The 14,121-nt window shown below is 36.8% G+C and overlaps 1 protein-coding gene across 3 annotated transcripts in view; it reads right to left on the bottom strand.

Annotated features, from left to right (window-relative positions):
- TP63 (tumor protein p63) overlaps positions 1–13,999 on the bottom strand; it is a 261,935-nt gene extending 247,936 nt beyond the window's left edge. For 2 of the 3 annotated variants that reach the window (XM_052645303.1, XM_052645246.1), the window contains exon 1: positions 13,559–13,729. In XM_052645303.1, the coding sequence (XP_052501263.1) occupies positions 13,559–13,620 (62 nt within the window). In that variant the 5' untranslated portion in view covers positions 13,621–13,729. Of the gene's footprint in view, positions 1–13,558; positions 13,730–13,859 lie in introns of those variants that run through there. The other variant, XM_052645369.1, reaches the window with a different exon arrangement.
- Between the last annotated feature and the right edge of the window lie 122 nt (positions 14,000–14,121).

The following is a 14,121-nucleotide window of genomic DNA, read 5'->3' on the forward strand; positions in this document are numbered from 1 at the left end:
AGGGGAAATGATTCAATATTTTGATGTAAAAATTATATATACGTTTTATGTGGAAAGATAAGGTGGGTCCTCAAACAACAGAAGAGCAAGTGGTGCTTTCAGAGACAAGACTTTCACTCAGTGAAGACATGATTTAACATAAGGTTCTATCAAATGTGTTAGTGCAAATGTAACACCTAGGATGGCCTACCTTCACACCAGTGCTAGCATGAAGAGAAGTCATCCACTGAGAGCTCTTCACTAAGCTGAAAATATTCATTAAAGCCATATCAACCTCTACAAAATAGCTTATGCAGGTGCAAAGACTTATCATGTTAGAAGTATCAACTGGGATGCTGAAAAAATTCATTAGATTGCTTTTAAGTTAGTTTGAAAATCCTATAAGAAAATGTTTTATTCATTGCCTGAGATAAGAGGATTTAAATGAAAAATAAAATGGAAACATACATCTTATTAGCACTTTTTATTTAGGGGAGGTTGTGATGAAAAATTTGGAAGAAAGTGAGCTTTCTCATGGAAAGTTTCAGTGAATAAAATTACATAGTTAAGAAGTGACACTACTAAGCTCAATCATAAAAATGGAAGTTCCCTGAGTCAGAAAGGAAAAAGAAAAGCTAATGCTGAATTTCAAATAAAAATAATTAAGACTTGACTGTTTTAAAGAAGCTCTAAAAATTGAACACCTTGATGAAAAGTCAAATGTGTTTGGAGGATAAATTAAATTCAATCAATAATCTTAAGAATCTTAAGACATAACATACTTAACTTTAGAAAAAAAGTCTTGATCGCAGCATTACCCCTACCATGAATTTGTATGTATTCTATCCAAATCTATACCACCTCAATCTATACCACTATACTTAAAAGAAAACAAACAGCCAAACAGTCAAACAACAACAAAACCCTTACATTAAAAATCTACTCTAGGTAACCATGCAGCTGATTAAATTGTCACAACAATTTTCAGTTTTGTACTTCTCAACTAAAAATGCTTTATCAGTCTTATTATTATGATGCTGGCATTGCCCTCAATTATAAAAGAACTGCTTGAGTTCATGGAAAGTGACAATGGGTGTTTGCTATTCAACTTGATATATTAAGTTTGCTCATTTGAAACAAAAAGAAAAGGTATAAGAGATTGGAAAGTGGCAAGGAGATTTTTGAGTCCTTATAATTTGACTTCTAAGCTTAATGATTTCATTCTGAGCTTCAAAGAGGCTAATTTATAATAAAAAGAGAGACAGATATAAGTGGAGAATGGAAGGCAAACAATAATAATTGAGTGACAATCCTCTCCCTCTAAATTATTCCCCAAATATTATGGCTTAAGGTAAAACAGAAATGTTAATAACTGTCATTTCCCAAACCTTGAAAACCAAAAAAGTACACATCACCCCATGTCCATGTCTCATCCTATTTTAAATGGAACAAAGTGACTTTCAGAGGTTGGGAAGTGCATAATTACATAGACTGGAGTCTTTGGACTTTGATCATAATTATAGTGCTTTATCCATCCATCACTTGTTGCTTGAGGACTATTTCTTGGTGAATTCTTTAAAGGAGATAGAAACCCTGTCAGGACAAATTTGAGCTGCAAACAGCTAATCAAAAACTTGGCTCTCTTGAGTTGAAACAGATTGAAAATTGCCACTTTAATCTCACAATCCATTTGGCTTTTAAGTAAAGTGAGAACATGAAGTCTCTCTTTGGAAAGACATGCATCTCCCATTGTTCACATCACTGGGTACCTTTTTATGAGCTTTTTATGACTGGGATATTCAGTCCAAGTTCTCCTCCCTGCATAGAGTGGTTCTCAAAACTGGGTGTGTATACAAGAAAATCTTCTGGAGTGCTTGATAAAAATGCTGCATTTTGCATTCCTTCCCCTCATGCTCAGTTTCTCAGAGGGTGCCATCAGTGTAATTGGAAACCTAAAATTAACTGGGAACCTTATAGCACAGAAGGCCTACAACTATTTCCCCCCAAGAGTGGTCTGAATGGTCTGAGAAGTACATGAATCAAAATTATTTTTGTTTACAATAAAATTCCAAGGCTCCAGCTAGACTTATCAAGTTATAGCCTCACATTATTGAGTCTCAGCTCTCTGAATTCCTAACAGCATCAGAAGTGAATGTATCTATTACTGAGTTTTCCTGAGTATGAATTTGGGTGTCAGTTTCAGTTACTTCCTGAAAGTCAAATGTATTTCCCTAAAAACCTTTTTTGAGGAACCTTAACAGAGGCTTCCCTAGTAGCTCAGTTGGTAAAAGAATCTGCCTGCAATGCAGGAGACCCAGGTTTGATCCTTGAGTCAGGAAGATCCCCTGGAGAAGGAAATGGCAACCCACTCCAGTACTCTTGCCTGGACAATTCCATGAACAGAGGAGCCTGGCATGCTACAGTCCATGGGACAGCAAAGAGTCAGACACAATTGTGTGACTAACTTTCACTTTTCACTTTTTTTCAACAGATGCTACTAACCAAAGTCACTCTTCCAACTTGCAGCCTTCATGGTGGGTGCTTTGTACTTGCAATTCTCAGGCTGCACATCCAGGGCCTTCTACCCTCTCTTGCACCTCTCTGTAGTATTTTGATGCATGTAGTTCTTCTTTAAAGCCCTGAGGTCTAGGACTGTATCTTACTCATACCGTTTATCTTTCCCACTCAGCACCAAGAAAAATAGATAAAATTCAGCTGTGAAGCCGTCTGGACCTGGGCTTTTGTTTGATGGAAGATTTCTGATTACAGTTTCAATTTCCATGCTTGTGATGGGTCTGTTAAGATTTTCTATTTCTTCCAGGTTCAGTTTTGAAAAGTTGTACTTTTCTAAGAATTTGTCCATTTCTTCCACATTGTCCATTTTATTGGCATATAATTGCTGATAGCAGTCTCTTATGATCCTTTGTATTTCTGTGTGGTCTGTTGTGATCTCTCCATTTTCATTTCTAATTTTATGGATGTGATTTTTCTCCCTTTGTTTCTCATGAGTCTGGCTAATGGTTTGTCAATTTTATTTATCCTTTCAAAGAACCAGCTTTAGGCTTTGTTGATTTTTGCTATGGTCTCTTTTGCATTTATTTATGCATTTATGGTCTCTTTTGCATTTATTTCTGCCCTAATGTTTAAGATTTCTTTCCTTCTACTAACCCTGGGGTTCTCCATTTCTTCCTTTTCTAGTTGCTTTAGGTGTAGACTTAGGTTATTTATTTGACTTTTTTCTTATTTCTTGAGGTATGCCTGTATTGCTATGAACTTTCCCCTTAGCACTGCTTTTACAGTGTCCCACAGATTTTGGATTGTTATGTTTTCATTTTCATAGGTTTCTATGCATATTTTGATTTATTCTTTGATTTCTTCTGTGATTTGTTGGTTATTCAAAAATTTAGAGAAGAGCTAACACCTATCCTACTCAAACTCTTCCAGAAAATTGCAGAGGAAGGTAAACTTCCAACCTCATTCTAGGAGGCTACCATCACCCTAATACCAAAACCTGACAAAGATGCCACAAAAAAAGAAAACTACGGGCCAGTATCACTGATGAACATAGATGCAAAAATCCTTAACAAAATTCTAGCAATCATAATCCAACAACACATTAAAAAGATCATACATCATGACCAAGTGGGCTTTCTCCCAGGGATGCAAGGATTCTTCAATATGCACAAATCAATCAATGTAATACATCACATTAACAAATTGAAAAGCAAAAACCAATGAGTATCTCAATAGATGCAGAGAAAGCCTTTGACAAAATTCAACATCCATTTATGATAAAAAACTCTCCAGAAAGCAGGAATAGAAGGAACATACCTCAGCATAATAAAAGCTATATATGACAAACCCACAGCAAACATTATCCTCAATGGTGAAAAATTGAAAGCATTTCCCCTAAAGTCGGGAACAAGACAGGGTGCCCACTTTCACCACTACTTTTTGGATGTTTTGGCCACAGCAATCAGAGCAGAAAAAGAAATAAAAGGAATCCAAATTGGAAAAGAAGAGTAAAACTCTCACTGTTTGCAGATGACATGATCCTCTACATAGAAAGCCCTAAAGACTTCACCAGAAAATTACTAGAGCTAATCAATGAATATAGTAAAGTTGCAGGATATAAAATCAACACACAGAAATACCTTGCATTCCTATACACTAATAATGAGAAAATAGAAAGAGAAATTAAGGAAACAATTCTATTCACCATTGCAATGAAAAGAATAAATTTCTTAGGAATATATCTACCTAAAGAAACTAAAGACCTATATATAGAAAACTATAAAATACTGGTGAAAGAAATCAAAGAGGACACTAATAGATGGCAAAATATACCATGTTCATGGATTGGAAGAACCAATTATAGTGAAAATGAGTACACTACCCAAAGCAATCAATAGATTCAATGCAATCCCTATCAAGCTACCAATGGTATTTTCCACAGAGCTAGAACAAATAATTTCACAATTTGTATGGAAATACAAAAAACCTCGAATAGCCAAAGCAATCTTGAGAAAGAAGAATGGAACTGGAGGAATCAACCTGCCTGACTTCAGGCTCTACTACAAAGCCACAGTCATCAAGACAGTATGGTACTGGCACAAAGACAGAAATATAGATTAATGGAACAAAATAGAAAGCCCAGAGATAAATCCACACCCCTATGGACACCTTATCTTTGACAAAGGAAGCAAGAATATACGAGGGAGAAAAGACAATCTCTTTAACAAGTGGTGCTGCGAAAACTGGTCAACCACTTGTAAAAGAATGAAACTAGAACACTTTCTAACACCATACACAAAAATAAACTCAAAATGGATTAAAGATCTAAATGTAAGACCAGAAACTATAAAACTCCTAGAGAAGAACATAGGCAAAACACTCTCCGAAATACATCACAGCAGGATCCTCTATGACCCACCTCCCAGAATACTGGAAATAAAAGAAAAAATAAACAAATGGGACCTAATTAAACTTAAAAGCTTCTGCACAACAAAGGAAACTATAAGCAAGGTGAAAAGATAGCCTTCTGAATGGGAGAAAATAATAGCAAATGAAGCAACTGACAAACAACTAATCTCAAAAATATACAAACAACTCCTGCAGCTTAATTCCAGAAAAATAAACGACCCAATCAAAAAATGGGCCAAAGAACTAAATAGACATTTCTCCAAAGAAGACATACAGATGGCTAACAAACACATGAAAAGACGCTCAACATCACTCATTATCAGAGAAATGCAAATCAAAACCACAATAAGGTACCATTTCACGCCAGTCCGAATGGCTGCTATCCAAAAGTCTACAAGCAATAAATGCTGGAGAGGGTGTGGATAAAAGGGAACCCTCTTACACTGTTGGTGGCAATGCAAACTAGTACAGCCAGTATGGAGAACAGTGTGGAGAGTCCTTAAAAAACTGGACATAGAACTGCCTTATGACCTGCCTCTTGAGAAACCTATATGCAGGTCAGGAAGCAACAGTTAGAACTGGACATGGAACAACAGACTGGTTCCAAATAGGAAAAGGAGTGTGTCAAGGCTGTATATTGTCACCCTGCTTATTTAACTTAAATGTAGAATACATTATGAGAAACGTTGGGCTGGAAGAAGCACAAGCTGGAATCAAGATTGCTGGGAGAAATATCAATAACCTCAGATATGCAGATGACACCACCCTTATGGCAGAAAGTGAAGAAGAACTAAAAAGCCTCTTGATGAAAGTAAAAGAGGAGAGTGAAAAAATTAGCTTAAAGCTCAACATTCAGAAAACGAAGATCATGGCAACTGGTCTCATCACTTCATGGGAAATAGATGGGGAAACAGTGGAAACAGTGTCAGACTTTATTTTGGGGGGCTTCAAAATCACTGCAGATGGTGACTGCAGCCATGAAATTAAAAGATGCTTACTCCTTGGAAGAAAAGTTATGACCAACCTAGATAGCATATTCAAAAGCAGAGACATTACTTTGCCGACTAAGGTCCATCTAGTCAAGGCTATGGTTTCCCCAGTGGTCATGTATGGATGCGAGAGTTGGACTGTGAAGAAGGCTGAGCGCCAAAGAATCGATGCTTTTGAATGGTGGTGTTGGAGAAGACTCTTGAGAGTCCCTTGGACTGCAAGGAGATCCAACCAGTCCATTCTGAAGGATATCAGCCCTGGGATTTCTTTGGAGGGAATGATGTTGAAGCTGAAACTCCAGTAGTTTGGTCACCTCATGCGAAGAGTTGACTCATTGGAAAAGACCCTGATGCTGGGAGGGATTGGGGGCAGGAGGAGAAGGGGACGACCGAGGATGAGATGGCTGGATGGCATCACTGACTCGATGGACGTGAGTCTGAGTGAACTCCGGGAGTTGGTGATGGACAGGGAGGCCTGGCATGCTGCAACTCATGGGTTCACGAAGAGTCGGACACGACTGAGTGACTGAACTGCACTGATGATCCAGCAATCCCACTGCTAGGCATACACACTGAGGAAACCAGAACTGAAAAAGACACGTGTACCCCTATGTTCATCACAGCACTGTTTATAATAGCCAGGACATGGAAGTAACCTAGATGTCCATCAGCAGATGAATGGATAAGAAAGCTGTGGTACATATACACAATGGAGTATTACTCAGACATTGAAAAAAATTCATCTGAATCAGTTCTAATGAGGTGGATGAAACTGGAGCCGATTATACAAAGTGAAGTAAGCCAGAAAGAAAAACACCATACAGTATACTAACGCATATATATGGAATTTAGAAAGATGGTAATGATAACCCTGTATGTGAGACAGCAAAAGAGACACAGATGTATAGAACAGGCTTTTGGACTCTGTGGGAGAGGGAGAGGGTGGGATGATTTGGGAGAATGGCATTGAAACATATATAATATCATATATGAAATGAATCACCAGTCCAGGTTCGATGCATGATACTGGATGCTTGGGGCTGGTGCACTGGGATGACCCAGAGGGATGGTACAGGGAGGGAGGAGGGAGGCGGGTTCAGGATGGGGAACACGTGTATACCTGTATATCTGTGGCAGATTCATGTTGATGTATGGCAAAACCAATACAATATTGTAAAGTAATTAACCTCCAATTAAAATAAATTAAAAAAATAAAAAATAAAAAATAAAAATAAAAAATAAAAGAAAAAAAAGAAAAATAGATAAGCTTATGGAATATTTTAGTTAAACAAACAAATCAAAACAAAACAACAAAAAAAAGGGTTTAAGTTCCATGTCTACAATTTGAGGATAAAAATTCATTACCTGGTGAATTCGTTTCCTATTGCAGCTGCAACAAGCTATCACAAACTTGTGGCTTAAACCAACCCAGATGTATTATCTCACAATTCTGCAGGTTAGAAGCCTGAGACAGATTTAACTGGGTTGAAATCAAGATGTTGGCAGGCCTGTGTTCCTCCTGGTGGCTGTTAAGGAAAATCTGTTTCCTTGCCTTTTCCAGTTTCTAGAGACAGCCACCCTTCCTTGGCTCCTGATCCGCTTCCATCTACAAAATCCATTAAATCTTCACTCACTTCATATCACTTTGACTTTCTACCTCCAACTTTCACTTTTAAGGAGTCTCGTGATTATATACCACTTGGATAGTCCAAGATAATCTACCTATTTTAAGATCAGCTGATTAGCAGCCTTAATTCCATATGCAACCTAATATCTCTTTTCTGTGTAATATAACATATAATCATGTGTAATATAACAGTTCCATAAAAAAACTAAATATAGAGCTACCATATGACCTGCAATCCACTCCTAGGCATATATCTGGAGAAAAACATGATCTGAAAAGATACTTGCATTCCAATGTTCATTGCAGCACTGTTTAAAATAGCCAAGACATGGAATCAACCTAATGTCCATCAACAGAGGAATGAATAAAGAAGAATCTAAATCTTCTAAAAAGAAATAATCCAAATAAACATAAAACAGAAATAGACACAAAGAATTCAAGAACAAGCTTATCCTTCCAGGGGGAAGGATGAGGGGAAAGGATAGATAGGGAGTTTGGGATGGACATGTATATGCACTGCTATATTCAAAATGGGAGGCCAGCAAGGACCTACTGCACAGCACATGGAGCTCTGCTCAACATTACATGGCAGCCTGGATGAGAGGGGAGTTTGCGGGAGAATGGATACATGCATATATATGGCTGAGTCCCTTTGCTATTCACCTGAAAGTATCACAACACTGTTAATCAGCTGTACCTCAATACAAAATAAAAAAAGAAGACACGACTATCGCTGGAGACCATTATATTGCCTACCTCATCTGTCCTGCTGAATCAGCTACATAACGTGTTGAATAACACTTTGTTACTCATAAAGTTCTGTATGGATCTAAGAAAATAGTATGTTTTGTGGTGTAAAGCATTGATTGGGGGAGAGACTTGGATTCTAGGCTTGGTTCTGCTACTATTTTTGTATGTGATTTTGGGCAAGTCCCTTAATCTCTCTAGCTTTTAAATTTCTCAATTCTAAAGCAGAAGAATGGAGACAAATCAACATCATGGGGCAGGACTCATAATCACCGTTGTGCTTAAAGATCATATAGAGCAAAATGAAAGCTAGGTATGCCTCCATGAGGACACAGTTGTTGCTGGGAAGGAAACTCTAGTTCACCAGTGTGCTGGACACACACTAGTTGTTGTTTAGTCACTAAATCATGTCCAAATCTTTTGTGACACCATAGACTGTAACCTGCAAGTCTCCTCCATCCATGGGATTCTCCCAGCAAGAATACTGGAATGGGTTGCCATTTCCTTCTTGATGGGATCTTCCTGACCCAGAAATCGAACCTGCCTCTCCTGCACAGCAGGTGGATTTTTCTTTTTTTACCGTTGAGCCACCAGGGAAGCCCCTATATACACAACAGTAGAACCTAGCAGTACACTAAGTGGATGAATTTAAGAGTTTAGTGGGTTATTATTTAATTCTCAGTGTTTCAGCTATGAACAGTAGACTACAAGTTCTTATCCCTGATTAACTTATTAGGAAATTTTGATTTGGATGGCTTAAGTAGTTTCCATTAAAGTCACATGATCAGTTAGTGGTGGCCTTAAGATTATTACCCAGAACTTTTGATGAGTCCTATGTGCCCTCAGCTGACACACTTCCCTGCCTCTCTGCCATTTAAATGCACTCACAGTTCAGGAGCTGTGTACAGAATTATAGTATATTTTACTCTTGGCTAACAACAGTGGGTCATAAAGGTCTTTTGGCATTTATTCTTGTGAAAATTGTAAGGGTTGGAAGCAGATTTTTCTTGACTACAACTGGTGACTACATTAGTCCCTGTTGATAAACTGTATCTTTATTTTACTTTATGAATCAATTCTCCCTGCCCTCTGCCTTTCTTCATTTCAAGCACTGATGTAAAAGCTATACAGATTGCAGCATGTTGGCTCATTCCTTTCAGTCAGACAGAGAAATTTAGTGATTATGGAACTGGCTAAAATTAATGGATTAGCTGTATTAAAAATGGTTTGCTCACTGAAATGGATGGATACATCCTTAAAAGGCATCAAAATTATATTATTAAATGATATATTAATTTTCAAAGTCTCCATGTGTACATAAAGAACACTATGGGCACAGTTTTCATGTTTCTACTGGATGTGATCCTGAAAGGAAAAAGCATCTGAAAAAAGAGTAAATTAAGAGAGTTTAATAAAGGGACTATTGATGAAGGGAGAAGAGATATGGTATGACATTTTGGACTTAGCAGTGGCTAAAAATTGTTACACCCCTAAGTTTGAAGGAAAAGGAGAGTAGAGAGAAGTTACTTAAACTCAAGATACCCAGACCTGTTTTAAGAGCCCCTGTAGACCTGCAACCTTTAGTGGAAAACCCAACGGAGAAGCAGGTAAACATAAACCCCCAATTCATCCCCCTCCTGTCCTTTGATCTCCTGCTAAAGGTACCCACTGATTGAACCCAAGAAAAAACAGAAGAGAAAGGAACTGCTTCATAAGGAAGTCTTCATAAATCAGCTTCCTGGGTGGGATTCAGAACAAAAGGGTGTAGGATGGATGTGGAGAAGCAAACTGAAGACACTCTACACGAAACTGACTGCATCTGTCTTTATGAGACTGTATTTGACAAATAAAATGATCCTCCGCTGTACGTTCACTGTCACCCACAGCCCTCCTTGTCATTTTGGGATGTATTTAGAAAGCACAGTTTAAAAAATTGACCTTTAAGCCAGTAAAGCATAAAATTCACAATCAATATGTAATTTACACAGGAAATACTTCTTACTCATCCATACAGTACTTTAACAGTTTAAACTTCTTTGAGTAGATGGTGACTGAAAAAACAAAGAAACAAACTCAAAGTCATTTCAAATTGTAATATGTTTTACTCTCTCTTATTTTAGTCCTCAGCTAAATGTTTCAAAATTTAATCTTGATTCCTTTTATCATTTTAACTGGTTAATCTTCAAAACGACATTTGGAGGAATTCAATCTGTTTTTTAGAATTACTTGGTTAAAGAGATCTATGTTAAAAACAAGGTGGCAATTCCAAAACTAATTATGCAAAAAGCCTAAACTATAATCCAAATGATAAATTAACAAAATCTAATTCCTAAAATGCTAAAATTTAGATTCACTTTGAATATTTATAAATAAAAATTAAACAGACTCAGTTGATTATGGTTTTAATTTATAAGGAAATGGTATCTTACCATTTGGCTCTTGTTTATCGATTTCCACAATTTCATCTATTTTTTAAAAAAATGAAGGTAGCAATAAAGTGACAAAACTTGTGATTTGTCCACCTTCTCCTCTTGTATATAGCTTAGATAGTTTCAGTATCTTTCTGTATCTTTGATTTTCAGAAAAGTTTTTGTAAAAACTACAGTAAATTAGCATCCACATCAGAGCACAACCAAATGCATAATATGTTAATATGTTCAGGTGCAAAGAGAAAAAAAGCAGAGGGTGAAATCTAAATTTTAACGGAGAATGATTACCATCATACTTTGAAACGTATATTAAAACTGGCTTTTGGGGAAATGGCATTAACATTCAGTAATAAATGATAATAGCAGCTCTCATTTATTGTATTCTTTGATAAAAGGAAATTCATGCATAAGGTAGCTTACAGCTAAAAATAACAAGAAATCCTGTTCTTTCCTTTTATGAAAATTCTCTTTTATAACTTCTTTCTAAAGACAAGGTCAGGAAAAAGACAAATTTAACTATGTAGATGACTATGATTATGGAATGATTAAATTTGGTCTTACTTAAAATAGATTTTGTAAACTGAGAACTACAAGGATTGTCTGCTTAGAAAAACCAGCTCAAACATATTCACTCCTGAGGAATCAAACAGAATATTGTTTGATTCTTTCTTATAGAGATATTCTAGTTATTCATTCATTTATTCCCTAAACAGTCTAGACAGAAAAATACAATAATTCAGAATTTGAAATATCTGACAGTGGTTAAAAATATGAGGAAAATGTTCATTATTAAATATGTAAGTATTGTAGAGTTAAACATTACAGCAATATCTTGTTCATTTTTGTATTTCCAGTGCCTTGCTCAGAGTAAGTAGACGGTTGGCAAGGAACATTTTTCTTCAGTTTATTTTCCAATTAAGTTTTAATGACAAATGGAAAGTAGATAATCTTACCTAAAACAATTTATTTGGCAAATAAATGTTCGCTGATCACTCTGCACCACCATCTCACAGCTGCCCAACATGAACCCCCCTTCCCCAAAAGTGACACTTGCCATTAAGTTCAGATATTCAGCAGAATTTAAAACATTTTTAAAGTACTATTATTATTTTAAATTTTACAGCCTGTCAAAAATTGAGATGATATTTGCTCCATCAATGGGCAGGTTGGTGGGACTCTCTGAAAAGCAATTTCCTTGTGTATTCATATTTATAGGCTTCCCTCATCAATCATTAGAAATACACCTGGACAGAGGTCTTCATGATTGACATGCAGATTGCTAGTCAATAGAAGAAAGTTTCTTCTAGAGCTGAGGTAGATCCAAGCACCCACTTTAAAAAAGATGTCCTCAGGGGACACATTATACAGCTAATGTTTCACCAGAATTATCCTCTTAGAAATATTCTTTCAAAGATTTTATTGAAGTAGAAAATGTTGAGGCTGGAAAAATTTTGGAAACTAGAAAATCTTTAATATTTCTCTCTTTATCCACTCATTCCACAATGCCAACGAAATCTTATATAAGAACATGAATTCTAGAGCGATTCATTTTTGCTACGATTGTTTGCAATGCACAGCAAGGCAGGAATCAAATCACCATACACATTTCTAACTTCAACCCGGAGAACAACAAACTTGCTTTCTCTCTCTTTCCTCTTTCTTCTTTTCTTCTCTTACTCTCTCCACCATTCCATTCACATTTCTCCCTTTCTTTCCTTCTTCTGCTTTCTCATACAGTCAGTCCACCAGAAACATCACAGGGAAAGAAGTTGCGTTTAAAGGGTTGGCCAAAAAGTTCATTTGGATTTTTGTGCAAGATGTTATGGAAAAACCTGAACGAAATTTTTGGCCAACCCAATACATAGTCTACATTATTGCTTACATGGTAATAACTCATATTAATGAAGAAAGATCACATGGCCTCCTTAATTGCCTGGGCAATTGGACAGTGAGTCCTGGCCAGAGAACCTACTCTGCTGCTGAACTGATTCTCTCCTAGGCACTCGTGGTGAATGACAAGTTAACTCTTTTGGAACCACATCGTTTTCAACAGCCAGAGGACCTCCCTCATTAGTCTCAGAAAATAAAGTATGAAATTCCGACATCAAATCTCATGCTGTTAAATTAACAACATCACACTGCTACATACAACTTGAATATTTCCCATAACTTTATGACTGGAAAAACACTGTTCGGATTTCATTTACCAGTTTAAAAATAGCAGCCTCTAATTTGAAACACGTACACACATACACACTGTGCCCACTCGCTAATATTCCCCCTTAGTGCTAGGCAAACATTTCTTCCTATAAGCAGAAATAAAATTCAGGATAATTGTAAGTTTTAAAAGTCGGATTTGTCAAAAGATGATGTTTGTTTTGAAACAAATCAAGAAGAAAATATGCTATAGAGCCAAAATGACAAGCCACAATCTGTTTAGTATAACAATGGCTATTTATCTATTTTTTATTGCATAAATCAAAATTACTCTGTGTTTATTTTGACTTGAAGATCATTCACAGTCTATTACATCCCTATCCAATGAAATGTCTTCTACTTGGGTGGGTGAGTGCTGAGCCTGGCAAATAACAGATTTTAAAAACCTTAAAATGGTGTGACAATTTTCTGAGACATCATGGGAAGACTGTCTTCAAACTTTGTTACTTTGTACATTCAGATAGGAACTTAAAAAATAAACCTAGAAGAGATGCCCACAGACCACTTTAAGTCCACAGAAAGTGCAAAATAATCTCACTGTGCTCATAAACAAAGAGAGGCTGCTCTTGAATACAGCAGAAACACTCATCAAACACAAGGCACTCCAATTAAGTTTCGATAGAAGTTTATCTCACGTTTAAACTCACCGCTGGATGTAAGGGTCGGGACAGTACTGTAGGGTGGCACACCGTGAAGTTTCAAAATTCATTTCCTTCAACTCTCTTTGATATCAATAAATGGAGAAAAGTATATAACATATACACATATACCTGTGTATACATAGATATCAAGCCAGGAGGCTTAAAGCAATAGGGTCAAATGCTATCAGACATAGACGTGTAGACACTTTCCCCCTTCACACATATTTGAAAAGAGGCGGAGCGTTTCTCAATTTGAACCAATGAGATTCATCAAGTGATTAAAACACCAGAAACAGTCGAATCTTACCAGCTGGGCATCCTCTCTAAAGCTGTTCTTCCTTTTCTACTACGGCTTTAGAGTCCTTCATGTATAGTGGCCACACTCGTTGGCAATTTGGAGTCATCTCTGAACTTCTGGTCTCTCTGGTGATTGGATGCTGGCATGAATGGCATCAGAGTTTAATTTCAGCAGCCTGGGCTTTCACAACAGAGCAGAGCTAATGAATGTCCACCCTGCTCCAACTAATTAATGCTTCCTCGTATCTGCATACTGATTTAATTTGAGGACT

The sequence above is a fragment of the Budorcas taxicolor genome, chromosome 1, assembly GCF_023091745.1.
Source record: "Budorcas taxicolor isolate Tak-1 chromosome 1, Takin1.1, whole genome shotgun sequence".
In the NCBI taxonomy this organism is placed as follows: Eukaryota; Metazoa; Chordata; class Mammalia; order Artiodactyla; family Bovidae; genus Budorcas; species Budorcas taxicolor.